This window comes from Clytia hemisphaerica, unplaced genomic scaffold (assembly GCF_902728285.1).
Source record: "Clytia hemisphaerica strain Z4C2 unplaced genomic scaffold, Clytia hemisphaerica genome assembly, whole genome shotgun sequence".
NCBI lineage: Eukaryota > Metazoa > Cnidaria > Hydrozoa > Leptothecata > Clytiidae > Clytia > Clytia hemisphaerica.
In genome coordinates, this window is record NW_027103968.1 from 1152558 (window position 1) to 1178444 (window position 25887).

Consider the following 25887-nt stretch of genomic DNA (forward strand, 5'->3'; position numbering starts at 1 on the left):
AAGTTTTTACAACTTGGAGCTTTGGTTCTTCTATACTCTTCATTTTTCCCATAGGATCATAGACCACATAGATAAATCAGTAATTGTTTCAGACAGTTTGAGATTTTCAAAGTATTTCTGCAAATTTCAACAAAAGGATGGGATCAAAAAATTTTTTGCTTCATAAGGCATTACCTTTTAAAAAACTGTGTAATCTGGTGTAATCGAGGTTTTATTATTTATTTGGATTTCAGGTAGAACAATAATTTTGTACATTTCTAGGTAACAAAAGAGGGTGATTTCAAGCATTTACTTGGTTGTGATGATGATCCTCGAGTGAAAGTTGTTTCAATCTTTGGAAACACAGGAGATGGAAAATCACATACTCTGAATCATACATTTTTTGACGGCGCTGAAGTATTTGATACATCACCATCCCAAAAATCATGTACCGTTGGTGTATGGGTTTCCTACTGCCCGAACCAGAAAGCCATCATCGTGGATACAGAAGGTCTGCTTGGTGTTTCAGAAAATGCAAATAAGAGGATGAGATTGTTGATGAAGATTCTTGCTGTCTCAGATGTTGTGATTTATCGTACAAGAGCAGAACGCCTACATTCTGATATGTTTACTTTCTTGGGTGATGCTTCAGAAGCCTACATCAAATATTTCACAAAAGATCTTCAATCAGTTCAACAAAGAGGCCATATGGAGAATGTTCCCTTGTGTAGCTTAGGTCCCTCTATTGTTATCTTTCAAGAGACACATTACACTACACCACTTGGTTTTGAAAATGATCCATCAGAACAGTAAGTAAATTATGACAGAAGGTCAATTTGTACTCTCTGGAAAGACTTCTTGAATTATTTCTCTCCAAAAACTTTTAAAACTTGGCACTCTTTTTTGTAAACGAAAAAGAGGGGTTGATAACAAAGCTACACAGCTTTTCACCTTGAGTTTACACAAAAGTAACATAGATTTCTCTGAATAATCTTTTTGGTATATTCGTTCAATTGAGCACCAATTGATGCTGAATAATCCAAATACATCGATTTGACAATCTTAGAATACTTCAAATTTGTTTTTATTTTCACTTTACAGTGATAACAGTCCAGAAGAGATTTTGAGATCCAATTTTTTCAACATTGGACGCAATCCAGCTGCATTTAGTTCCATCAATTATGTTGGTACAAGAACGACTACCCAATCCACTGATTTCTCTATCCTCTTGAATGAAGTGAAGAAAAACCTCAAGAACAAGACCGTTCGTTCTGCAAGACCTGTTTCTGTCATTTTCAATGCTTTGATGGTAAATTTGATTTTAAAGATTATGTTCTTTTTTATATGATATAAAAGTTGTTCTTTCTTTTGTTTAAAAATGCTGTCTAAGCAATTGTTAGGAGATACATTAAATTAAATTTTAAAATAATTAAAAAAATAACTATTAAGAACGTTCTTAAACCTTTGGAAATTGTTATTCTTCTACAATTCTTTCTTCTTTAGTTCTATTGCCAATAAGCTGAGTGTTTGTATTTAAGCGCACTCCTTTGAGTCTGAGATTTATATCAGTGGATCGGGCGTGCACTGACGATAACCACTCTTTACCTTTATTGTAGTTTTTGAATGACAAATTCGGTGATGATATCAATGACATCCTACCAAACAGTTTCCCTGATGAATATTTTACATGTGTTTCAAAATGTTTATCATGCAGGTATGTTTAATGTTCTTGGAATATCTATTCAATTTATAGAGGATTTTAATCAGTGTTAATCCTTGTTATTCTGTTGTAATGGAATCCTTAAAAGAATTTGGAAGTAGAACTGCGCAAAATCTAGCAGAACTTGTTTATAGAATCCTTAAAATCATTTTACTGTGGACCGAACTGACTTGATCACTGTACGGAACCAATTCTATGTTTTTTTCGAAAGATATCAATCAACTTTCGATCCAGCTCCCAAGCAACTCTAGACATTTCCAACAGAACCTTCTCCAATACCTTCCATTCTTTCTAATAGTGCTCGATGTGGAAAAAACATGAATCATGAGAAAGAAGAGAAAGAACATCGCTCAGAACAAAAGTGTACATATCAAGCACAATTTGACAACAAAGTATATACGTGCAAGGTACGTCTGATTTTTATCTACTTTTATTTTGAAGTAATGTCAGTAAAAGTTTTGCCGTCTCGGTCCGCTTTTTGTCTCAGCTTTGCCAGCTAGTCTAAAAAGTTAGCAAAAAATCTATAGAATCTGTTGGAATTTGTTGTGTAAAGTTAATTTTTATTTGATACGCTACTTTTGTTTTCATTTGTTTTGTTAATCGCGAGTGTTGGTAGAGTCTTTTATTATAAACAAGGCAATAGTCGACCAATTTTAAACCTGTTTATTTCCTAGGCATGCCATGAGAAAGGCGTTGAATCACTTGTGATACCCAAAACTGCTGAAACTCAAGATTCTCCCTTGGTTGGTCTTGCAAAATATGCTTGGTCAGGGTATGTTCTCATTGTGTTTGTGATTTGTATTAAGAAAAGAAGTTGTATTTAGAATGCTGTGTTTTGATTTCTTTTTCAATGTATTTTTCATTAAAAGTTATACATAACATTGAATTCGCACCTTTAAAATTAAGAAAATTGCAGAGAAAAAGATTGCATTTTGTTAATACTTTTAAATTAAAATAGTTTTCAGAAGATACACTAAAATCGACTGTTTGTTTTTTAATACACGATACTGAATAGCATTTGGCTTCCAGAGCAGAACAGGCTCCTTACATTGTTATTTCACAAAATAATTTCACTAAAAAGTTCAAAAGTGATTAATTCTGACGACGTTTTATTTTTGGAAAGTTTTTCTTTTTAGATTTTGTCTGGATTTCTCCTATACCTTTCAAACTGGCTGTCTGTAGATAATCCAAGTTATATTCAAATACACGATTTTCGTATTGCCAGTTAGATGAGCTTGGACTTAAAATGGTCCGCTAAATAAAAGATTTGTAATGATTTTCGTCCAGAATCACAAAATATGGTCCAAACAAGTTTTTCTATCTTTTAATTTTTTGGAGGATTGTTTCTTGAATTTACATCCATAAGACTTTTTGTACAGTCGTTTGTCATGCAACGAATAATGATACAAAAATTAGTATCTTTTCTTTTCCCTAGATATGTTCTTGAATGTCCAAAATGTGGTGTTATTTACCGAAGTCGACAATTTTGGTATGGCAATGGTGAAGTAGAGAATTTTGTGCGCATTGAAATCAAACATGTCTGGCCAGGGGTAAGATTTTGATATTTTCTGTTCATCGCGTATACAAGTCTCTCATTCCAAGCTTCTTCAAATTTGTAGCCAAGAGTGTCGTGAGAAGTACATGAATGCAAAGCTCATAAAGAGAACTTTACCCAAAAAGCTAAAACTTTACTTTAGTTTATAATGAATTGTGTCTAGAGCTTTTTAAATATGTTGATGAACGATTTGCTTGAAAATAGACTCACTTCACAATCAATGCATTCCTCTACCACATTTCGAAATTATAAGAATATTAATTCGTTTGCAGACACGACTTCCAAACACTAGTCAAAATTCAGCACGACGCATTTTGGATGGTATGATGAACTTGGCAGATGCAATCACCAATGTTAGTGCAAAACCTACTAAAGCTGTCACCAGTTGGGTTACTGATAAAGTTGCTCCAACCTACTGGACACCTAACTATCTCATTATTGTAAGTTCTTTTGTTATATTTTCGAATATATTGTGTCTTTGAGAGATATGTTGTTGAACGATGGAAAAAATTGTGATCCGCTCTCAATGATATTTTTATTTGTGTCTTTGAAAGATAAACTTTTGGAATCTATAATGTATTAAATTGGAGAAAAATTTGTCCAATGGCCCTGAATGGCCATGCTTAAGAAGATGTTGTAAAATATGAAAGATTCGAGGTTTTTTCTTTTGGACAAACTATTCAAATTAAAAGGGCTATTCAAATATGCAATTTCTAGGTAAAAATTAGCATGGTAAAAAGGGTGTGTCATTTGTCGATTGGAATTTTTTTTGTCTAAAGTAATTATATGGGAAGTTCATATAATTCCACTGTTTTCAAAGAAAAGTTTTGTTTATTTTTGAGTAATGAGTAACTGCGAGTTTGAAAGTCGTTTTTTCCTCCAATTAATATCAGACCTGGTGGGAGGGCAGAAGGCTGGAAGAAAGAATGAAGAAGAAGAAAACAATCCATTCATGTTTTCTCCTTAAAATGTTTTTTATAAGAAAATCACTTTCAAGAAAGTACTTGATTAAACCTTAAACTTTGCCAGCCAATCTCTTGGATGGACAAAAATTCTTCGAATTTTTTTACAATATTATGGTGAAAATATTTGAAATATATCTCACTTCGATTTTTCACCCTCTCTAGGACTGTGCAAAATGTGGCCATGATTTTGAAGAGACAGAGAAGAAACATCATTGTCGAGCCTGTGGTCGAGGTTATTGTGACTCGTGTACACAACATAGGATTCCTGTACCGGACAGAGGCTGGGGAGACACGCCTGTTCGTGTTTGTGATGATTGCTTCACTAAATCCGGACAAGTCGATCAATCGAGTGTGCAGAAGAATTCGATCGATATCAGGTAAGAAAATTTCCAGTTTGTTAAATGTGCAAGATTTTGAGTTGCAAACATCGTTAAGAATAACACCCCCTTCTCACTGACACGGTAGGATTCTTTCAGCCTGGAATAAAAATAACGGACTGAAATTCGATGGGGATTAACATTCCCATATTTTTTATGGCTTGGGATTTCAATTCTTTTGTTTTCAAGTCACAAAATTCAGTGGGGATAGAAAGAATAGTATAATATTTTGCAGTGAAGATTGGTTTATTTGATTATTTTCAGTGGAGACAAAAATTGGAGGATAATTTTCAACTATGGACGATATTTTTGCCAATTTTTCCAGTGTGAAGGGGTCCCAGTAGGTCTGTGAGAAGGGGTTTAAGAATAGTACACGAAGGAATCTTTTAAAAAAATCGCAAAAGCTCAAAGTTTCAAATTTAAAAACTGAACCACCTTCATATTATTTGCATGCTTTCTTTTACCAAAAACGCAATGTTAAAATCGATAATGACGACGATATAGTACCCAAAAGGCAAGGGTTAGACCTATGGTTTTCCTAGAAAAAAATTAAAGCCGGTTCTCGGTATAGTCTAAATCACATCCCTTTGTAAAACCGCAGGTCTAAGGAGCTAGAATCCGTTAGTGGATGCTAGCAGCAGTAGAATTTTCTTGTGATATCATTGGAATATCTTTATAGATGCCTTTTTAGGAATTCTAGCTTTACAGATCTGTGAATATTATCAAATCGAAAATTGACCATCTTTTCTCTCTCCTTCCATCCATAGTGAGTTGTTGGAAGCGATTGATGATGACCCTGAAATCGATACAGGTGAAATGGTAGCCATCAAAACCGCCAAAAACATACCCACCCGCCACCCGCCTGAAGTTCTCACAACACGGAAAGTAACCGAGCAAGTCCAGTCCACACTTTCATTCCTATCAAGCTCTTTAGAATATCCCTTGGAGTATTTAGTGGATTCGGCCAGACCTGATTATTGGGTTCCAGATTCCAAGATTTTGAATTGCCACTCATGCGAAATGGAATTCTCAAAAAAAGATTCTAAGCATCATTGTCGCAAGTGTGGAAAGGGCTTTTGTGATCCATGCTCAAAGTCTAGAGTGCCGGTACCGAGTCGTGGTTGGGATTATCCAGTTCGTGTTTGTAACGGATGTTCGTTGAAGAAAGGTCCTTTGTAATGATTGAGGGTATGATGTCATCATTTATAATGATCTGTTGATGGTTGGCTTTATTTGGCTTTATTATGTTTTGATTTAACTTTCTGCTTAAAAAAAGATATCTACAACCTATGCTGTTGTTTTCCATATAACTTTATCGTGATGCTCTTGAATGTAAAGTATCCACACATACTTGAAGCTTTTTTGAATTTATTCAAAGCTGTGTGAAGAGCATCTCGCTACTTTTCTTCATGTCTTTTTTGTATCTCTAAACTTGTAACTAGAACTGTATGAATTGTCATCCCAAAGTTGTTCGTTGTCCCCTAGGACCAGTTATGAATCCTAGTGTGACACTTCTTTGGAAATGATGAAGTAGACTTAGCTTTTATATCCTAAATCATAATCATAATTTTTATCGCTGTACTGTACTTTACTTTCGTTTTTAACCCTAGTTTCTAAGGGTGCTTGTTCCTTATGTTGAGTTAAGTAGTTAGAGAATTGTGTTGTTTTTTAATTTTTTACATCACTTTGTGGCTACTGAAAGGTCCCGTCGAGTTTCTTCAAGTTTTAACCAAATGGGGCCAGATCAAGGATCACAGACGGGTCAAATTAAATTCTCTTTACCTTATAATTACGAAGCGTTTCAGTTTCATTTTTGAGATGACTGGTTTTTATACCGTATTACTTCGAATAAACGCCCCCCTCGAATAAACGCCCCTCCTAAAAGGAAAATTATTTAATAAACGCCCCCTTCGAATGAATGCCCCCTCTAGGGGAGGGGCGTTTATTAGAAACTTATGACTTTAATACTTCAATATCAGTGATGATTGGGTTTGAAAAGGAAGATTTTAGTCATTTCTTGTAACCAAAGCAGTTTTCGATGCAATTTCAATCGTTGAACCAAAGAAATTTTGCACTAAAATCCTGATAAAGAACTAAAACAAAGGATATATTTGTTCTAAATATTCGACTTTAGACTAAAATAATTCAATAAACGCCCCCTTCTTTTAAACGCCCCCTTCGAATAAACGCCCCTCCTAAAATCGAAAAAATTTAATAAACGCCCCGGGCGTTTATTCGAAGTAATACGGTATGTCCTTTTCAATTTCCAGGGCCCACGCCATGAAATTGAAAGTGGGCGGGGGCAATGAATATAGAGTCTAAGGAGGCGCAACCAAAAAATTTTACTTTGTAAAAAACGGTGGCGTGGGACCTGAATTCTAAATATTCTTTTTGTGTGAGAGCTGCGAACTTTGTTCCTGTTTGTACAATTTTAAGTGTTTTAATGTTCATATAAAAGACAAATTTATGTTTTATTATTTAACTATTTTACTCTCATGAAGAAAAAAAAGTTTATTTTTTAGCAAACTGTTATTGTTAAGTTTAATGGCGGAGGACGTTATGAGGATGTTAGAAGCAAATTTCTTTTCTTTTGGCTTAAGGAAGATTTAAAAATCGTTCTGTTACGATTGTTGCAAACTTGGCTCAATCATCTAGTCGCTTTCTGCTGATTCCTCTGCAGTTGAAATGTGAAAGAACCTTTGAAATGCATATTTCCGAATCTGCTAAATGCGAAATGTCCACCGCCTAGCTATAACAACTTTATTTTTGTAGATTTATCAGAAATGAACACGTTTTTACAGAATATGAATTTAAATTGCATGAAAGTCAACCACGCCCTATGAAAGATTGCGGGCATTCTTATTTTGACTTAACCGCACTTTTTTTCTAACATGTAAATAGGTAGATAGTAAGATTAAAGCCCCATGCACATGTAAATTAAGTAGATAAATGGTAAGATATTGTTTACATGTGAATAGATAGGAAGCATTTTAAAACCGAAATTAAATTTTCTACCCCCGGTCTTTTTTTTCGACAGAAGTTGCTTATCAAAATTTTCAATTTTGCGTGAATTCGAGGCTTGTTGTTAGAAAAATTTAGATTTTTTTGTTATATATTTTATTCTTTTGTTTATTGTTATTGTCTTTTACGATTTAAAAATTATTATCCCTTTTATTATTGTTATTAATATTAGCATGTACAGATGAATTATGATTATTTTATTCGACCCAAAAAAAGTTTATAAATTATTTTGAAAAGTGTTGAAAAAAAGAATATAATTTCTTTAATATTTGTACAAAAGATTTTGCAAGTTATTTTGTCACCTCCTTTTCCTCTTTAAAACCCACGAATTTTCGAGAGTCCACTATGTATAATTTTGAGCTATGATAATTTACTGTCCTTGTTTTTAAATAATTTCTCTCTCTGTTAATAATATTCCAAATTAATGTCCAATGGGAATCAACTATTGCCATCCATAATGTAACCGATATCATCTATAATCGTCAGCCGTGCAAAATTACTCGAATCTGATTGGTTTAGAGGAGTGCAATTAATCGTTAATTGCACTATTACCACTTTTTGCACTCTTCGGCGGGGGGACACTTTTGTCCCCTTATTTTTTTCTCTCCCAAGTCCTGTGTCAGAGACTTTTTTTTACTTTATAATAAAAAACAAAGACATTTTTTTCTTCAATATAAAAATAAATAAACCAGCCGAGGCTGGAAGGTCAGCCAATAGAGCTTAGCTAGATAGCTTTAATAAGTGGGTTAACAGATGTAAGAGATGTACTGAAACAGAGTAGACTAAAAATGTTGAATACACGCTTTTTCTTTTGTAAGAATAACTTCTATAAGAATATCAGGGTGAGATTTCGGGTTTTAAACAATAGGCCTATTGTTTAACAATAGAAAAGAGAATACTGCTTCCTCTCACCAAGTACACTATCTATAAAAAAAAGCGTTATGTCCAAATGTGAACATTTGATTTCAAGCCTGAGAGCTCCTTCACACCTCCCCTCCCCCCCCCCCCACGAAACTCAATATACTCTCTTTAGCATTGTAGCACTGTTTTTATGACATCAAACAATTAAGCTATAGTTCATTACTATAAAATAAAAGAGAAACATAGTGTAATTAAACTTTTTGTTAATTTCATTCCAGTCAGTTATGATACATTTTTTCTGTTCGATGTAGACAATATCCATATCTGACCAAAGTGTTATACTAGAAATAAATAGAAATTGCCAAAACGTCAGAAACTGTACTTTTTGTTTTACTTGTAAACTCCAATTTCAACTTAAACTAACTAACTACAAACTTTTAAGTCAAAAGCGCAACTCCAGAAAACACAATTTGCATCAAAAACTTTACAACGTAGTTCATATTTATAACATTTCAACAGGAACTGTATTTTGGTAGACTTGGTCAAATTACAGAAACCATTTATCAGTTGTCTGCAAGGGCAATGAGGTACGTAAATACTGACTGCTATTCAGTCAAAGCCAAAATTTGGCAAGGTCAGAAAAACATAATTTGCATCCAGTCTGCGTAAATAAATTTTGTAGTTTAGTCGCAAATGATAATCGAAAGCAAAACTTAAAATTCATAACTATGCGGGGAAGCTCATTTTTCCCCCGTTTTGCTTTAAACTCCCTTTTGATTGGTCTATGAATTTGGGCGATCGCCTTACCGCCTTAGCGGAATAAACACATGACCATAATAAATAAATTCAACAAGGCAGCGAAGTAGCAATTAATTTCAACTGGGAGTCCTCTCTTCTGTGCCAAGCACTGGCAGTGTTTTTTAAACTTTAAAACAATGTTAAATGAAGACCAGATGGATCTGTTGTTGTGTAACTTGGCGATATAATTCATTAAATTCTAGAAACCATTTTTCATAACTTTCTGCAGTCCGCTTTCTGCAAGTCTGATAAGAGATATGTATACACTGTTATTGCCATTCATTCCATTCCATTATTCGGTCAAAACGTGCACCAAAGTTAGGAAAGGTTAGAAAAACACAATCTGCGTCCGGAACTGCATGAAAAATAGTTTGATCAATTTCAACAAGAACTGTATATATTAATATTAATATAATTGATCAAATTCCAAAGACCATTTGTCATAATTTTGCAAGTCCAATAATAGGAGATGTGATGTCATCATTTGGTTCCCGTCATCTGACCGACCCTGATTTACGGTCAGCAGGTAGAGTTGGAGAGTCGGAAAGCTTTTCCGCTGCTTTGCTGGATTTCCACTGTCGACCTCTGCACGCTCTGTGTTTACAAGTTTTCAAATCGAAGTAGCGAGCCACATGCTAATGGAGAGTAAACCGAAAACCAGTTTATCCACGGTTTCTCAATTTCTTAATTCGGAGCAGCCACACGACGGATGCCCTTTCAACAAGATTAGCTGCTCTTAAAAAGAAAAATTTTTTCAACCGAATACCGAACGCCCCACTTTTTAAAGGAAATGACGGGAACCAACAGTTTTTGCGCCGTTCGCCTTTTTAGTCAAAAAAGCACAATTGCAGCCGTCTTTATCAAATTTAGACAGTACTGTACTTTTGTAAACTTTATCAAATTCCAATAACATTATAACACCATCAATCCCACCTAGAGGCAAACAAGAAAAATGGTTTTTTATTGCAAAAACGGCAATAAAAGTATCAGAAAATTCAACATAAACAAAAACTTTGAGCAAACGGCGTTAAAGCTTCAAAAGATATAGAAAAAGAGTCCCCTTGATGAAAATCATGTTTGATTTGCCGAGTTAAAAATAAATGACAGAAATTGAAGCTTGCAACAGATTTACTGGAATACGTGTACAACACTGACTTTTATCACATCTGACTATCGCTTGAGCCGCCATCTTAAAACCACATTATGATCTGTTAAAACACGTACGCTAAAAGTACCCACAAAGTTAACCGATCTGAAAATTTGAGAATCAAAGTGAGCACATTATGATCTGTAAAAACAACGTACGCTAAAAGTACCCAAAAAGTTAACCCGATCGGAAGAAAGTTTAGAAATCAAAGTGAGATCGGAAAATCGGATTTTTTTTTTACCGTCTTATGATGCTGATGATGGAAGAAAATTTTACCTATTTGAATGCTCAGCTTAGGCTGACCAAAAAGAACAAAGAAATTTTACGTTACAATAGCTTCTTTTAATTGAAAACAAAGAAAAATTACACTGCAATGTTTTCTTTTTAAACAAAAGAAAAAAAGGAGGTTTTCGAATGTTTACTGACGATTACCTCGGAATCGTATGTTTTGTCGTGCAATTAACGATTAATCACTCGTAACAAAGGAGAAAATACCGTAATTTGCACTCGTCCTTCGGACTCGTGCAAATTACTATTTTCTCCTTTGTTACTCGTGATTAATCGTTAATTGCACTCCAAACCATACGATTACTAGTACAAATTTATTTTGTGAGAAAAAAATCAATAAACAACTATAAAAGAAAGACATAAAGAGAAGAGAAAAATATAAAACTCTCAGTGTAATTTCTGTAATTTACTTTCCTAACTGGGAAAAAGTAGTGAAAGCCATTGTGCGATTAGCTCGTAATCACATGATAACTCGTACAATTCGAAAATTGCACTCGTGACTTTTTTGTTTCGAATTTTCCTCGTCCTTTCGGACTCGGAAAATTAATAACAAAAAAATCACTCGTGCAATTATATTCGAATTGCACTCGTTATCATGTGATTACATATACTTATCAAAGGCGTGATTTTTAAGACAGAGCTTGTTTTCGCATAATTCGATTTAACGCTACCCGCTACCTTCAAATGAGGAAGCTTCCCAGCAGCTTCGAGTCAGAACTGCCAAGGTTTTGCTGATTTCTTATCGCTTCTGCCATACTGGGTGTCTCTGAAAAAACTTCCCCCTGTTTGATTCAAAATTGCGCAAAAGTGCAAAAATATATTAGCTTGATTTTTTCGAAATCGTTTAGAGGAGGGTTTAACTTAAATTTTGGTATATCAAACTTTAAAATTGCTTCCTGACCAAAAGTTATGACAAAAAGAGTGAAAAATCTGTTTTCAAAAAGAGCGAAAAAAGACGAAAAAATCTTTTGTTATAAAAAAAGACACTCAAACTTTCTCTTCTCCACTCAAATAGACTCGCTAAGATTTGGAATCTTTTGGAAAAATTTTGATAAAAGTTTGTTGCTTGTCTAAACTTTATGCTCATTAATGAATCCAAAAGTAGACGATGTTATCGTCCGTTTACAGTGATAATAAAGGCGGGAAAAATGGCGGTATGGCGTTATGGCGGTATACGGAAAAAAATCGGCGGGAGAGTTTCGAAGAAACGGACGATACCAATTTGGCGCATCTTCACTCAAACGATTTTGCCTGACTGACCTCTGGGATTTCGAGATTTTCCGTTTGCGTTTTTTGTTCGAACTGAGTGCAAACAGTGCAAACAGCTAAACGTTTGAGAAAGATGGCTGATGAAATTTCACTCAGATTGTTTTTATGAGATTTATTTTCATGGTGGAGAACAATTATTTCTACTTTTATTAGTCTATTTTATGCATGAATTTTTGTGTACAGTATATAAGTCTTTAGTGTGTCAGTACTAGGGATTAGATTCCTCAAGATTTGCTTTTGGAAAAATCTTTTTGAATATGAACAACAACCTGACTGACTTTCCCCTCAAGATTCCATTTTAATCAGGTATGTTTTCCATTCTTTCAATTCCTTAAAATTTTCAGCTTGTGCTTTTATGTGGTTTATGTGCACGAGCTCTCACTCTATTCTCAACTACTTTATACCTCAAACTACTTTTTGATTGAAAATACTTTCCTTCATGTATATTTTTTCATGTTTGTTTCTAATCTAGTATTTTATTTTCCCAAGTTTCTAGGAATAGAACCTTTTAGAACTGGGGTTACAAATTCTAATTCTTCTTATTTATTGGGCGTTCAGATTGCCACTTCAATGGACATGGACAAGCTTCTTTGAGATTTTTCTGGAAAAATAAAAAGAGGGTGTTCTTAGGTTAGGTAGGGGCAATTAATTGAACCAGAACGTAGTCTATATTCAGTTAATTCCAGATGTACGAGTACATGAAAAACAAAACGTTTAAAAGTCATCATAATTTTTTGGCAAATTCACGGTGTGAAAGGTTGAAATTTTTCATGAATTGCACCTATTCACTGCAAATTCATGATATGTGCCATTCCAAGGTCTCCTGACATTACATCATGTATATACCCAATAGGTGATTCGTTGTAAGTGACGTAAAATAAGTCAATACGTCACTTTCAACCAATCAGCTGTGGACGACAATGGTGCATATCAAGAGTTAACCAAAAATGTTTTTGTGAAATTACCAAAAAGGTTTTGGTAATAAGTTTCCCTACTGCTTATATATATATACCTTTTTATAAAATTATTTCGTGTTATTTTTTATGTAATTTGTGAAATTTGTGAAATTGAACCAGTAGAACGTGGTTGGAAAATTGTTCTGTACGTTAAATGAAAAATAAAACCAGTCAAAACAATCAAAAATGGTACTGCCAAATGCAAGCTGTGAATACTCATGTTGCTACCCGTACATATTGAACCTATTTATTTAATTTTTGAGAAATTTTTCTATATAAGTGACTAATTTGTTGTTTTCTACTTGTTGTGGTTAGGGTAAAATGTAAAAATTGTACTTACACATTCTCAAACAATTGTTATTCCTTTACTATTCTACTACAGGTCAAGACATTCAGCGACAAAATTTTTTAGCATAATCTTGGGTTGCGGGAATTAAAATATTTCATATATATAATTTTTTGACTTATATTTTTTTATAAATAACTTCAGATTGAATGAATATCTCAACAAAATTTGGTGAATTGTGTGGCAAAGGAATGTTTATATATCATGTAAATTGCAGAATTATGCCAATTTTAGCAATTTTTTAACAAGAAATTTAGCTGTTTGAAAAAAGAAACTGTCTGACTGTTGTCGCCCTTTGCTGAAAAAACAAGATTTTGATTGGGGTATCTTTTGGGCATTTTTTATTTGCAAATTTCTTCCAGTCTGTACAGAGAGTATACACACCAGATCTGAAGTCAATTTGAAGAGTGCTCTAGGATTTATGGTAATTTTAATGCTACATAAGTTAATATGGTAATAAGTAAAATATGGTTTCGCAATAGCAGACAGTATAATGTTTATATAAAGAAGTTAGCAAAACGGAACTAAAACTAAAATTTTATCCTTATTTTTTAAAATTTATATAGGAAATCAGAAAAAAACAAATTTTTAATTATAGAGATTACTTCAGGGATTTTAATTAGGGTGAGAATTTGTTCTGGCATTTTTTGGTTTAATTTCTCGAAACCCTGAAAAAGCTCAGTTTTTACTCCAATCAGCCGATTAAAAGCAATTGAAAGGCCATTTGTAGAATATGTAGTACGATATGTCTGAGAAAATAAAATATTTTATCTTCTTTTAAATAATCATTTTTTCCAGCTGGGATTTGGATAAGACTTTCAAGTAGCATTGTATGGTAGCAATAACAGCATCTTGCTGTACCATGAACGTCTACAACTTCCACCTAAGGCCAGAATATAATTATCTTTAAATATAATATGGTGGAAAATATTGTAAACAAATTGTCTTCAATTATCAAACTATCCTGTAATGATTTTTTGTATCAGAATAAAACTCTTTTCTAGCTGCCAGAAGCACATAGTCTACCTTCAAATTGATACCATCTTCCAGACAAACAAAAATTAAAAACTTCAAAATGATTTCCTGTGGCTATAATTATACTTCTATACTACAGAACATGTCAAATATAAAAAATATAAAAGTTAAAAATTAGTAACTTGTAGAATTTCTAACAAAACAAAAATAGGGAGTATTGAAAAGAAGGTAAAAAGCTGTTTTTATCAGAAGGGAAATGTGTAAAATGATACTAAATGTACAGCAAGTGTTGTGTCTTTGAGTTAAATTACTGTAGTTAAAAAGAAGAAAAATGAAGGTTGGAAGTAAAAAATATTAACAACAAACCTGTTAGTCTTTGTGGTGATTATTTCTGAAGTCAAAGTATGTTAAACATATGAAGCATGGCTCTTAAAATTTAAATACTTGTTGCAAATAAATTGCAAACTAAAATTCTAAATTTGAGCTACAAAATAAACCCATAAAGAAAAGAATTTCATGCAAGAAATTCCTTCAGCCATAGAAAAGTAAAAGTTGATGCTGTTGTGCGTTTTCGAATGTTTTGAAAATGACCGAACCGAATCGTCAATAATACGCAAAGGCAAATCCACGGCTTTTTTCAGTTTTTTTGCTTTTGCGCCAAATTGGTATCGTCTACACTGTGTAAACATCTCCGCCACTGCTTACTCCACCCGAATTTATCACGCCTCTCCTAAACTATTCCCTTTTTTAGTGATCTTGTGTAGACGATAGGATCGTCTAATCCAAAAGGAGCTACAAATTGGCAACATTTTTAACATAAAAATCATTAAAAACGAATAATAAAACAAAAAAGATGCACAGAAGTTCAAAAGTAAAACTTTACCATCAATAAAGTACAGTGTTTTCTTTTCTAATTTGATACCCTGTTATTTCGTCTTTTTGCGCTCTTTTTGAAAAATTTTTTTTACTCTTTTTGTCATAACTTTTGATCTAATGAAGCAATTTTAAAGTTTGATACACCCAAAATTTAAGTTAAACCCTCCTCTAAACGATTTCGCAAAAATCAAGCTGATATATTTTTTCACTTTTTCACAATTTTGAATCAAACAGGGGGAAGTTTTTTCAGAGACACCCGGTATGTAATAGTAGCATGATGTAACATTAATGCAGGTTTAAGAGTAATTGGTCGTATAACACCTTAGAGAGAGACATAAACTGTATCCTCATAAGACTGGTTTGATTTAATCACATGATCAAAAAAGTGAGCAAAACAAACTAATTTCTCAACGCAAGTTCAAGTAAGAAACAATGAAAAAAAAAGTTTCCAGACCGGGGACGGACTATGGTCAAGTCGCATTGCAAAGCTTCTTGTTATAAAAGTATTTGTGATGAAATGCACAAAGTCAATTCATCGCTATTTTTTGCCACAACAATTGACAAAATAATCCACAAAATTGACGTCACGAGATAAGATTTTGATAAAACTGACGTCAAATAATATTTTGCTAACCATTCGCCTTTTAAACTTTTGTCAAGTTCGGCAGAAGTGAATATTGTGAATTTTTGTGAATATTTTTATCAAAATATTGATTAATAATGAGAAATTTTGCAGATTATCGTATCAACTCCTCTGAGGAATATCGTCTGATGTATCTACATGAAGTAGATCAAAACAAAAAATTGAAATTGGCCAACGAAGACCAACAAACAACCATTGAAGATTTGCACAAACAACTTGTCGAAATGACACAGAAGTTTGCAAAAAGTCAAAACAACACGGAAGTTTTGGAAGAAAAACTTCAAAAACAAACTCAAAAAGCGAGTAACTTGGAACAGAAGCAGGTAGAAAGTGAACGAAAGATTGTCGAAGTGACACAAGAATGTCAAAAGCAAGAAGAACGCGTCAAAAAAGTGAAAGCATTGAGCGCCGAAATGCTGGACGAATTAGATAAAGCTGATCGCAAGATCCAATCTTTGGAATCTCGTGTCGACAAACAAGTCGACTTCATCACGCAAAGGTCGTTCATCAATAAGAAGCTCTCACAACAGGTCCAAGACCTCAAGAAAACTTGCAAAACCGCTGAAAAGAAATCAGCCAAATCCACCAAGTTGATCCACGAATTGAAGGTGACCGTGTTCCAACAACAAAACACAATCAAAATTTACGAAGACTTCCAATCTCGCTTCCAAGCACGGGAGAGCAAAATCCTCTTCAATCTTGAAGCCTTGGAGATTCACCAAGGAGGAAAATCTCGTACCTTCTCCAACTTTCGTCGAGCCAGCCATAGCCAGGAGTTAATAAAAAGCATCAGCGCTTTGTTCGAGAACAACATCCTCTCCGGCGTTGAAACACACCTTGCAGCTGAATCGAACGAACGCTTGATTTGAGTTTGTGGAGAACATTTGATGTCAGGTCAGGAGGAACACCATCTAGATTCCTGCTATCGGTCAAGCTTGAATCCGGTACAACCTGTGCAGCGAAAAACAACATCTAGTTCATCAACCAGGAGCAGGCGGGCACAACATCTTCCCCCAATGAACTTCGATGAACTCTGAAAAAAGAACAATCCATCAACAGCAAGCTAGAAACACCAGCCTTTTTAACTCTTTCATTTTACCAACAAGAAAGAAATATCTTAAAAGTTGAAAAAATTGTTTTATATTTCTACTCATTTTAAATTATTAAATGTCCACGTTGTGTCTCATCACAAATTTTAGATCCGAGCATAGAATTAAGTTTCTGGTAGATCCTTGGTCCTTAAAAGGGGTTCTCTGTGTTAATTATGAATAATGATTTTTGTTTTGTTTTTTCTGGATGCGATTAAACCAATCAAAACTTTCAGTAGCCAAAATAAAGGTAAGTTTTGTAACATCCCTGTCTCGCTGTCCCATTGACCCACTTAAACAGCAAGTAGAATAGACCAAGGGTGCTGCTCCTAGCTCCCTTTCTTTAATCATATTGAATCCTTGAATGGAATCAAAGTGTAGGTTAGTTCAGACATACTTTAATTGGTAGGTGCTTAAATACCAGTGGTGATTGAAAAGCTCTAACTTTTTTAAAGAGTTTTTGGAATCAAAGTATTGTTTTTTTAATGAAAATTCTCCATGAGAATAAATCTCGTGCATTTTTCCCAATGTACACGTTGTTCATAAAGGTTTTGTAAAAGCGTACTTTATGCCATAAGGAAACCGACCTCGGATTTTAGAAAATATTTTTGAAAAAAGGAAAAAATTGAAAATATGTTTGAACTTTTTGTGTGAAACCACCGTGTTAACCACAAATTTTGAGGATCATTTTCATTTTACTGATTTTCACATAAAGGATATCTCGACTGTGTATCAATCCAAGATTTATTTCGTCGGACCTAACTTTTATAAAAATATATAATTTATTGAACCAAATGAATTGATGAACTTTTTTAAATTTTCTTTGTAAAAACATTTTTTAGTCAAATGAAATATCAAATATTGATGATCAAATTCCCTATGAATATACTTCAATATACTAAAATTTCAGCAGATGCTCTTTTTGAATTTTCGCAGATTTTGTATCGTTGAAAGGTTGAAAGAGTACTCTGTTAAATTATTCTAAGGATTTATGATTTCATAGGGGCTAGTCAAAGGTCAGTTAAAGTTTTAAATAAACGGATCATTTTTGACCGATAATTTTACATTTCTCATCTCAGAGGTTAATAGTTAATGTTAATGCCGTGCTATACTTCAATTTTGAAATTTCAAAACTTGTTACCATAGATTTGTTAGACTGAAAACAAAGGTGTTTAAATATTTTGTTTTCAATCTCTGTCGAACTTCATCTTTCTTTTAAGAAGAATTTTTTTGTTTGAAAAGGATTTTAACAAGATTATTTTTCTTCATCGTTCTTCATTTTCAATCTTCAAATCGTTTATTTTTCAACGTTAGGGTTGACAGAAAGTTAAAAAAAAATATGTATAAAAATAATATGTATATTTTTCACTTTTGGATATGTGGTGGAATTTAAAATTATGATAGTTGTGTTGATCTAAACAAAAAATCAAGAAGAGCGTTTTTCTTGAAGAAATACATTTCAAAAAGGTAAACTCCGTTAGTTATCTGCTCGTTTCCGTTAATATTTTTTCAGCCAGTGGGGATAAAAATAATGGACTGAAACACGATAGTGATTGATATTCCTATGTTTTTAATGGCTGAAGATTTAAATTCTTTTGTTTTGAAGTCAGATAATTCAGTGAGGATAGATAAAATATTTTGCAGCGAGGATTGGTCTATTTGATTATTTTCAGTTGGGACAAAAATTGTAGGATAATTTTCCACCAGGACGATATTTTGGCCAATTTTTCCAGTGGGAAGGGGTCCTATTGGGTCTTTGAGAAGGGTGTGTTTTCGTGAAAAACATGTTTGCTTTTTGTAACCTTGATAACAACCGCAACTGTATCAAGGCCTATCAACGTCTAAACTCAAAAAGTGGTACAAAGCGATTCCATTGTTTGAAGCTCAAAATCTAGTTGTTACAGTCTAAGTTTAGGTATCAATTCAGTATTGCCAAATTTTATTTCTTATGCTTTCTTTACCTTCTAGAGAATAGGCTGTTCCATTAAATTTCCATACAGTGGGGTGGACGAACCTTTTCAAGGCAAAAAAAGATCCTTAGAAATGTGTGGAAAACCTCTGGAATATGGTAAAATTTGTAAAAGAAAAGCCCTTGGGAAAATGCTTCTCATACTTTGAAAAGTGGGGCGTGTGGTATTTCGGAATTGCGGAAATTGGGAAAAATCCCTTCGGTATTTAGGAAATCGCGTACTCCGTACGCCCCCCCCCATTGAAAGTGAGGGTGGACGAACTAAATTCGGTGTTTTACCCCCTGCAATTTCAGAATAGCTTTTTACACCCTAGAAAATGAAAAACAACTCCTTTATACACTTTGGAAATTCTTCTCCTTTATACCCCCTGGAAATGTTCGTCCACCCCCTGTATGGATATAAAATGGAACGGCTCAATTGTTAAGCCTACCGCTAAATTTGATTAAGATTAAGAGCTTTGTTCAAAAAGTATTACCCATCTAGTGTGGTAACGTTTTTCGAATTACCCTTAAATTTTTACCCCTTCGAGGTATTGTTATACATCCCACCCCATTGGGAAAACCACTATTAAACTAAGAGAATCATCACTTGAATTATGAGATTTCGTGACACTCACTTATGAAAGCCAAATCCCGGTTTTCCCCACAGCTCTCGTTCTTTTTCTCCTAAATTCCCACCAGGCCACTAAGGTAAAGGGTTCCTCCATTACTTCTCATACTATAATATCCCGGGGGGGGGGGGGTTGGTGAATGAGGGGTATGTGCGGACGGGACCTCCGAAAACCGACCCTTAGAGAGACCAAATTTTAGTGAAAAAGTGACCCTTAGAGAGACTTTTTCGAAAAATTTTCCCTGATTTTCAAAAATTTCCTATCCTTAGTGAGACTTTTTTGTAATTTTTTCTCTCAAAATCAAAATTTTTTTCTAAAAATCGTGATTTTTCCCACCCTTAGAGAGACTACTTTGAAATTTCCTGATTTTTGTAACCCTTAGAGAGACTTTGAAAGGTGAAAACCCCGACCCTTACCGTCCGCACATACCCAGCACCTATTTTTGCCTAAGTACCTCCCCCGGGTACCTCCGGGTCCCTCATCAATTTCAATCCAATTTACCTTTGCATACTAATTAATCTCCCCTTACTCCCTTCACAGTTTTTCCTGTGTCAACAACATCAAAATACTTTGTCAGATATCTTTGCTGTGTAAGAATACCCTACGAAATAGGATACTTCTTTACTAACTTACTACCAAGTGTGATAGCTTTATACCCAGTCCAAGAGTTTGAATGAAAAGTATTTTGACATTATAGGTATAAAAAACTAGTTAAAATTTATAACTAATGCTTCACGAAATCAGTTTGATCTACACACCATTTCCTTTAATCTGTTGCCTGGATACGATATGCATTGGTCATCGCTCATACTTTTTCCCATAGCAGTGCAAAGGTGTGATGAAACCACTGGCTCATTTTAAGTACTCAATTGAGCTAAGAATTAGAAATGTATTTTTACAACTTAAAAACTAACTTTTTAGCGAAGAAATTCATTATATATTGTGGAAACCCAGAAGGTCCAATCCTTTGCTTTTCTTACCCTGTTTCATGGGATGGTTTTCATGATCGAGCTTGAGTAAATACTCGCCAAAGAGCCAAAGAAAGTTTCAGCTACATAACTAAATCCGATTTATAAAGATCTTCACTTTCTCCTTAATTTTTAGAGCGTTCAGAAACTTGGTTCGTTTGGAATGATATAATAATTTGATACATCTAGACTAGAGATAAAGCAATTCTAATTCATTAACACATATTATTGTTAATCGAGAGCTGGATACTATTATACTTCTTCTTACAATCTTGTAAACTAGCCATAATTTTCATTAAAGTGCCACCGCAGAAGAACGATCAAATAAGTTGTTGAATTTTGAAAGAAATGTTACTGATAGCCTTTACTTCTGTTAGAATGGCATCTCATCTGAAGCAAAATTTAGTCTACAAATATTAGCAAGTTGTGTCTATCTCATAGATATCTTCTTATAGAGATAAGATAAAGTTATTTATATGTTTTTTTTTGTCATCTCTTTTATTACCAAAATAATGGTATATAATGGCTTGTTTATATCATAGTAAACGCTACTGTACTAATCTGCCTTTTTAATGTAATAGTCACGCGACAAGTTTTAGAAAGACTCAAATTTTCTAATTTGCTTTGCTCAGAGCGGTTAATAACTACTTGTGGTTTAAATAGGGAATTTCCCAACAAAAAAGGAATTTCCCTTAATTCGACTCCCTGAGGTAATAAAAAAGACATATAGAGCTTTGAAAATGGGTAATCAGATCAAAACTAATCCGGAAAAGTGTTTTTAATGATGATAAAACAATAGAAATGCAGTCAAGCTAAGAATGTTACGGTACACCATTTAACCGGAACTAAAATACTGAAAAACGCGCGCAAAATTATGAGATGTTTGCCCAACTTCCTTATGCGTGAAGCTATGAATGCCATCCTCGGAAGCTTTAGGCTTCCTGCGGTGGCAAATATAACACACCTCCTTGGATACGGAATCCGTTAAACATTAGCGACGAAAAAACAATTTTTCCCGCGCGGGCGTTCGAAAAGCAGCCTTAGAAAGATAAGGGGGCGGGGACATTGATTTCGGAAGATAAATACTACGGAATCACCCGTCTTTAGATAAAGAGTATTAATTTACAGACCAGAAATTTTCTCGCGCGCGCGGCAAGCAGCCCATCGAGCGAACTGTGCAGAAAATGCGTAAATCGTGGAATAAAAAATAAGCAATCGACTTCAACCTTTTTTCCACTACATATTTCATCCACGGACGGCTGTATTTGGAGAGATTATATAAAAAACAACACATGTCATTTGAAATAGCCATGTTTTTGAGATATGAAACCTTTAACAATGAGGGGGATTCAGTGCAAAATCCTTAATAGAGATCGTTGATGGGTTTTGAAGAACCCTAAAAAATCTGAGACAAATTATCTTAAGAAGGATTCATCGTATTAAAGTCACTTCAATGCGCATCTGAGAGCTTAAAGTCGAAATCGCTCGCTCGCGCGCAGACATCACAACGCTAAGCGGGCGCTTTATAAACCACTTGTCATCACTAGGTAGATTTGATATTAAACGGTGACGTCAATGTACCACACGGAAAGAGGGCCCTGGGACCTAGTTTCAAACAATGTAGAGGGAGAGTTAGAGGCCTCGGACCTAGGTTGGCTGCAATTACAATCCGCTCAAAAGCTTTCAAGAATACTGGATTGTTTTGTTGAATAACTTATAAACAATCCTTTTATTGAATATCGATTTTGTCTTTCCAATTTTGATAATAATTTTGCTTTGTGTGTCGTTGGAATAGAACTTTTAATGTGGCTTTCTTTTTGTCAATACAGTCAATATGTGTTTTTTAAGCTCATATAGATAGCATAGCTAAAGAGAAATTGACTTATTAATGATATCGTTATGTTTTGTCAAGTCATAAACTTTGAGAGGAAATTCGTGTTGTTTTGAATATTTTTAACTGGAAGGAGTGGCTCGAGTAGTAGTTCAGTAGTGATTTCCATTCAGTTTTTGGTGATATTTGACTGCAGGAATTAAAACAAGTATGGATTTTGTTGTTGCTTTTGTTTACTATTGTGTTTTCAAAACAAGAAATTACTTGAATTTATTGAATTTTGTGGGGGAAATTATAAACCGTTTATACTTTTATTCAAATTACAGACCAAATTTTGTTATGCTTGTAATATATAACAGTTCCCTTACATAGCTCCTCGAGGATGGGTGGATTGTAAACATGAGGGCGGAATTAAATCACCATTTTCTGAGGAGAGCATTCCGCCAATTCTCCATAAATAATTTTAAGATGATAAAAAGTATTTGGCTATTTTAGAAATCCCTTTAATTTCAAAAGGTCAATTTTCAATTATATTGGATTTTGAAATTTAACTGATTTTTTAAATTCCATTTCAGTCAATTCCATCAGTCGATAGCTCATTATGGCTCAGACAGTAAAGACAGCAAAGACTTTTATAGTCCATATCGATGGCACATTAAATACTCAAATTTCTTCATTCAAAACAAAGTTTCTTGCACCTCTCGTCTTTGCAAAACCAATCGAAACTATCAATCAAATCAAAATGAAAGAAGAGGATTTGCAGACCAAATTAGAAGAAAAGCTGAGAGAATTTCACGCGGTCTTCATTGTGACATCTGAAAATTTCGCTAAATTTTTCAACGATGAAATGAATAAGGGGAAAACACACGAGGGAATATTACCGTCACCTTTGTACGAGAATTCAGAGGTCACTTATGACACATTCAAAACATTCTTTGATTCAGAAGTTCAAAAGGAAAAACCTAAACTATTTTTGGTATACACTCTTGATGACAATGGAGATAAACTTGATGCACATATACCTAAATGCCTCGATGGTTTAAAGGCGAAAGGTAATGTTATTGAGGTATCGTTGAAGAAGAAAGATAAAACAACCAAAAAACTGATCGGTTATGATAAAGTATGCGGACATGTGCGTGCTTTTCTACCTTAAGCTCGATAAGAAGTCCTGCCGAATCAAGGAGTGATAATTTTCAGATAATTTATGATGATAAAAAAACATAAAAAATTCAAACATTACTACGCGCAGAGTACAACTACGATTCGTTTCGCATAACAATCGACATTGTAGTTTTTCAATTATAATTTGCTTGTTTTCCATAATAAAAAAGTACATGCAAGATATAACAAAGTTAATGAACATTATTCACTAAATTATTACGAGCTTTTTGCGGCTCTTTTATGTGCTAACATAGATTTACTTTTTCATTCAGTTACTGTAAAATTTACCATAATGAACAGCATGTAAATAAAGTCTTAAAAAACAAGAAAAAATAATTTTCTTCCATGCCATTTCTTCAGAGAGTGAGATGAGGAACCAATGCGATTACGGAGAAATTTTGAGTCTTCATATTTAAAATTCGGTGGGTCTTCAAATTATTACATTTTGATGTCCGGATAGAAATTCCGGAAAAATGGGTGAAAGATACCAAAAAAGTAAACAAACCAGAGAATGGCTTATTTTTGAAAATTATAAATCAGTCTTTTGGATTTGAAATACATTTTTGAATTGTGGAAAAAGAGATGTATGATAGTACTAAAGATAGTATACCACTGATGGAGCAGAAAAACCAATCAGTTGTTGACATTTCTTCACACAGTGACTTCATAAAAAATCCCTTTCGCCATGATGACTCCAACTACGATTTTTGGGAAAAGGTAACACATTTTTTAGTTTTCTTTTTTACTATAGCTTAGCAATATCAGTTTGAATTCTGTTATTAAAATATAATCGAAAGTGATTGAAATAATCGAACAACCACTTATTATATATGAATCTCTTTTATCACCAGTAGAATGGTATATAAACAAAAATATGTACAGGTTAAAAAGAAGAAAATAATCAACATAAAAGGGCTTGCGGAACGAGCGTTCTGTTTTCGCAAAGCGAAGAAATCTATCTCAAAATGTACTACTCCATTATTAATTAATGCAGAATTACAAAAAAAAGAAAAACTAATAGGACCTTACAATTCACGTTGAATGTATTGCCAGTGAGAATGTTTAAGAAATTAGAAATGTATGAAGACAGAGGTGTTCCAAAAGCACCTGGGGGTATTTGAAAAGTCATTTTGTGATACTTTTATAACAGCTTTAAAAAATTTTGCTGATCAAAATTACAAAAATATCTGCTCAATACAACTTTCCACAGGGTACAGTAAAATAACAAAAGATAATATCAAAAATAAAAAATAAAACTCTAAAAATTTGCATCATAGCTCATATTGAGAGTATTCTATACATGGCTTTTGAACTAAAAATAATTTGATGTGTCTTAAAAAAAGCATCATGTAGTCTTTCTTTTGATTGTTTTGCCTTTGTAGTTTTTGAATATTCAAGGTGAAATCGTGATCAAGAAAATAGAGCTTTTGATAAGTAGGATGTCCTAACTAATCAAAAAAACAAATCTTGCAATGACTTTTACCCATCTCTTGTGTATATAAACCTCTTGGAACATTATTAGATTGTAGTAAGACAGCAATCATTGCATTCAAACATTCACAATTTATCCCTTTCTTGTGTTGTATTATATCGAAATTGTATATATTGGACGAGGATTGAGAAAAAATACCATTATATGCTACAAATTTCCAACATGTTTCGACCAGAGCAGTTTTCAAGGTATCGAATTGTATTTTATCGAATCTGGATGATGGGAATCGTGTAATGTTTGCTTGATCTCAAACCACAACAAAGTCCTTATAATTTTATAATGATTAAAAACTCCTGAAAATATTGTGTCTCCTCGCCTCAACGAATATTACTGACCACAATCACCCAATATTCAATGTTCTTTTGTAAAAGCGTTACTCAAATTGTTAAACAACGGCAACGTGACAAAAAAATCATTGTTTGGCAACAATGCCCGCTGAATGTAAAATTTAACGATGACATTTCCAATAAAATTATTAAGTCTATAAAACGTTAAAATATTTCGAAATCCAAATGTTGTTTTAAATCTGACTTGACTGCTGTTTGGTTTGGTTTGATCAAGTCATAAAAATAGTTTTTCGCTGAGATCAATTGATGTAATAGGAACGGTTACTCCAATCAAATTATCACAAAAATGTACCATGAAGTTTGAATGCCACAAGGTAAACAACCATCAGACCATTGTGACCATTTATCGAAAATTTCATTCAGCAGTTGACAGCCACCACATCAGCAAGTGGAGGGTAGGACAGATCTCACCTCTCCCAGAGGAAGTGGTAAAAAAACCTAGAATGATACTCGAGTAAAATTTCCATTAAGTGTGAACAGCAGCAACGTCATTTTACAAGCAAAGGATGCATCCAGTAGCTTAAAAAATCAGCAGGATTCTGCCTTGACAAAAATCGCCATCTTTGTTTATGTTTCGCAAGTGTGCAAAAGTGAAAGTAGCAATGACACAAAAACAGACATCTCGCACTTGATTGGATAGTCAA

The 25887-nt window shown here is 33.8% G+C and overlaps 3 protein-coding genes across 3 annotated transcripts in view; all 3 read left to right on the forward strand.

The window, feature by feature from the left end:
- Positions 1-435: 435 nt before the first annotated feature.
- Positions 436-6371, forward strand: LOC136810454 (zinc finger FYVE domain-containing protein 1-like). Its single transcript, XM_067067014.1, has 9 exons — positions 436-788; positions 1081-1288; positions 1596-1693; positions 1998-2106; positions 2374-2471; positions 3135-3249; positions 3527-3694; positions 4382-4596; positions 5364-6371. Exons 1-9 carry the CDS (start codon positions 526-528, stop codon positions 5773-5775), a joined length of 1686 nt encoding a protein of 561 aa, XP_066923115.1. The 5' UTR covers positions 436-525; the 3' UTR covers positions 5776-6371.
- A 9482-nt stretch (positions 6372-15853) lies between these two features.
- LOC136810552 (myosin heavy chain, clone 203-like) lies at positions 15854-16645 on the forward strand. The gene has a single exon (XM_067067115.1). It carries the CDS (start codon positions 15854-15856, stop codon positions 16643-16645), a length of 792 nt encoding a protein of 263 aa, XP_066923216.1.
- Positions 16646-22199: 5554 nt separating this feature from the next.
- LOC136810553 (uncharacterized) overlaps positions 22200-25887 on the forward strand; it is a gene marked incomplete in the record, with an annotated part of 12055 nt that continues 8367 nt past the window's right edge. The window contains 2 exon segments of the mRNA XM_067067116.1: positions 22200-22451; positions 22819-24121. Coding sequence (XP_066923217.1) covers positions 23987-24121 — 135 coding nt within the window.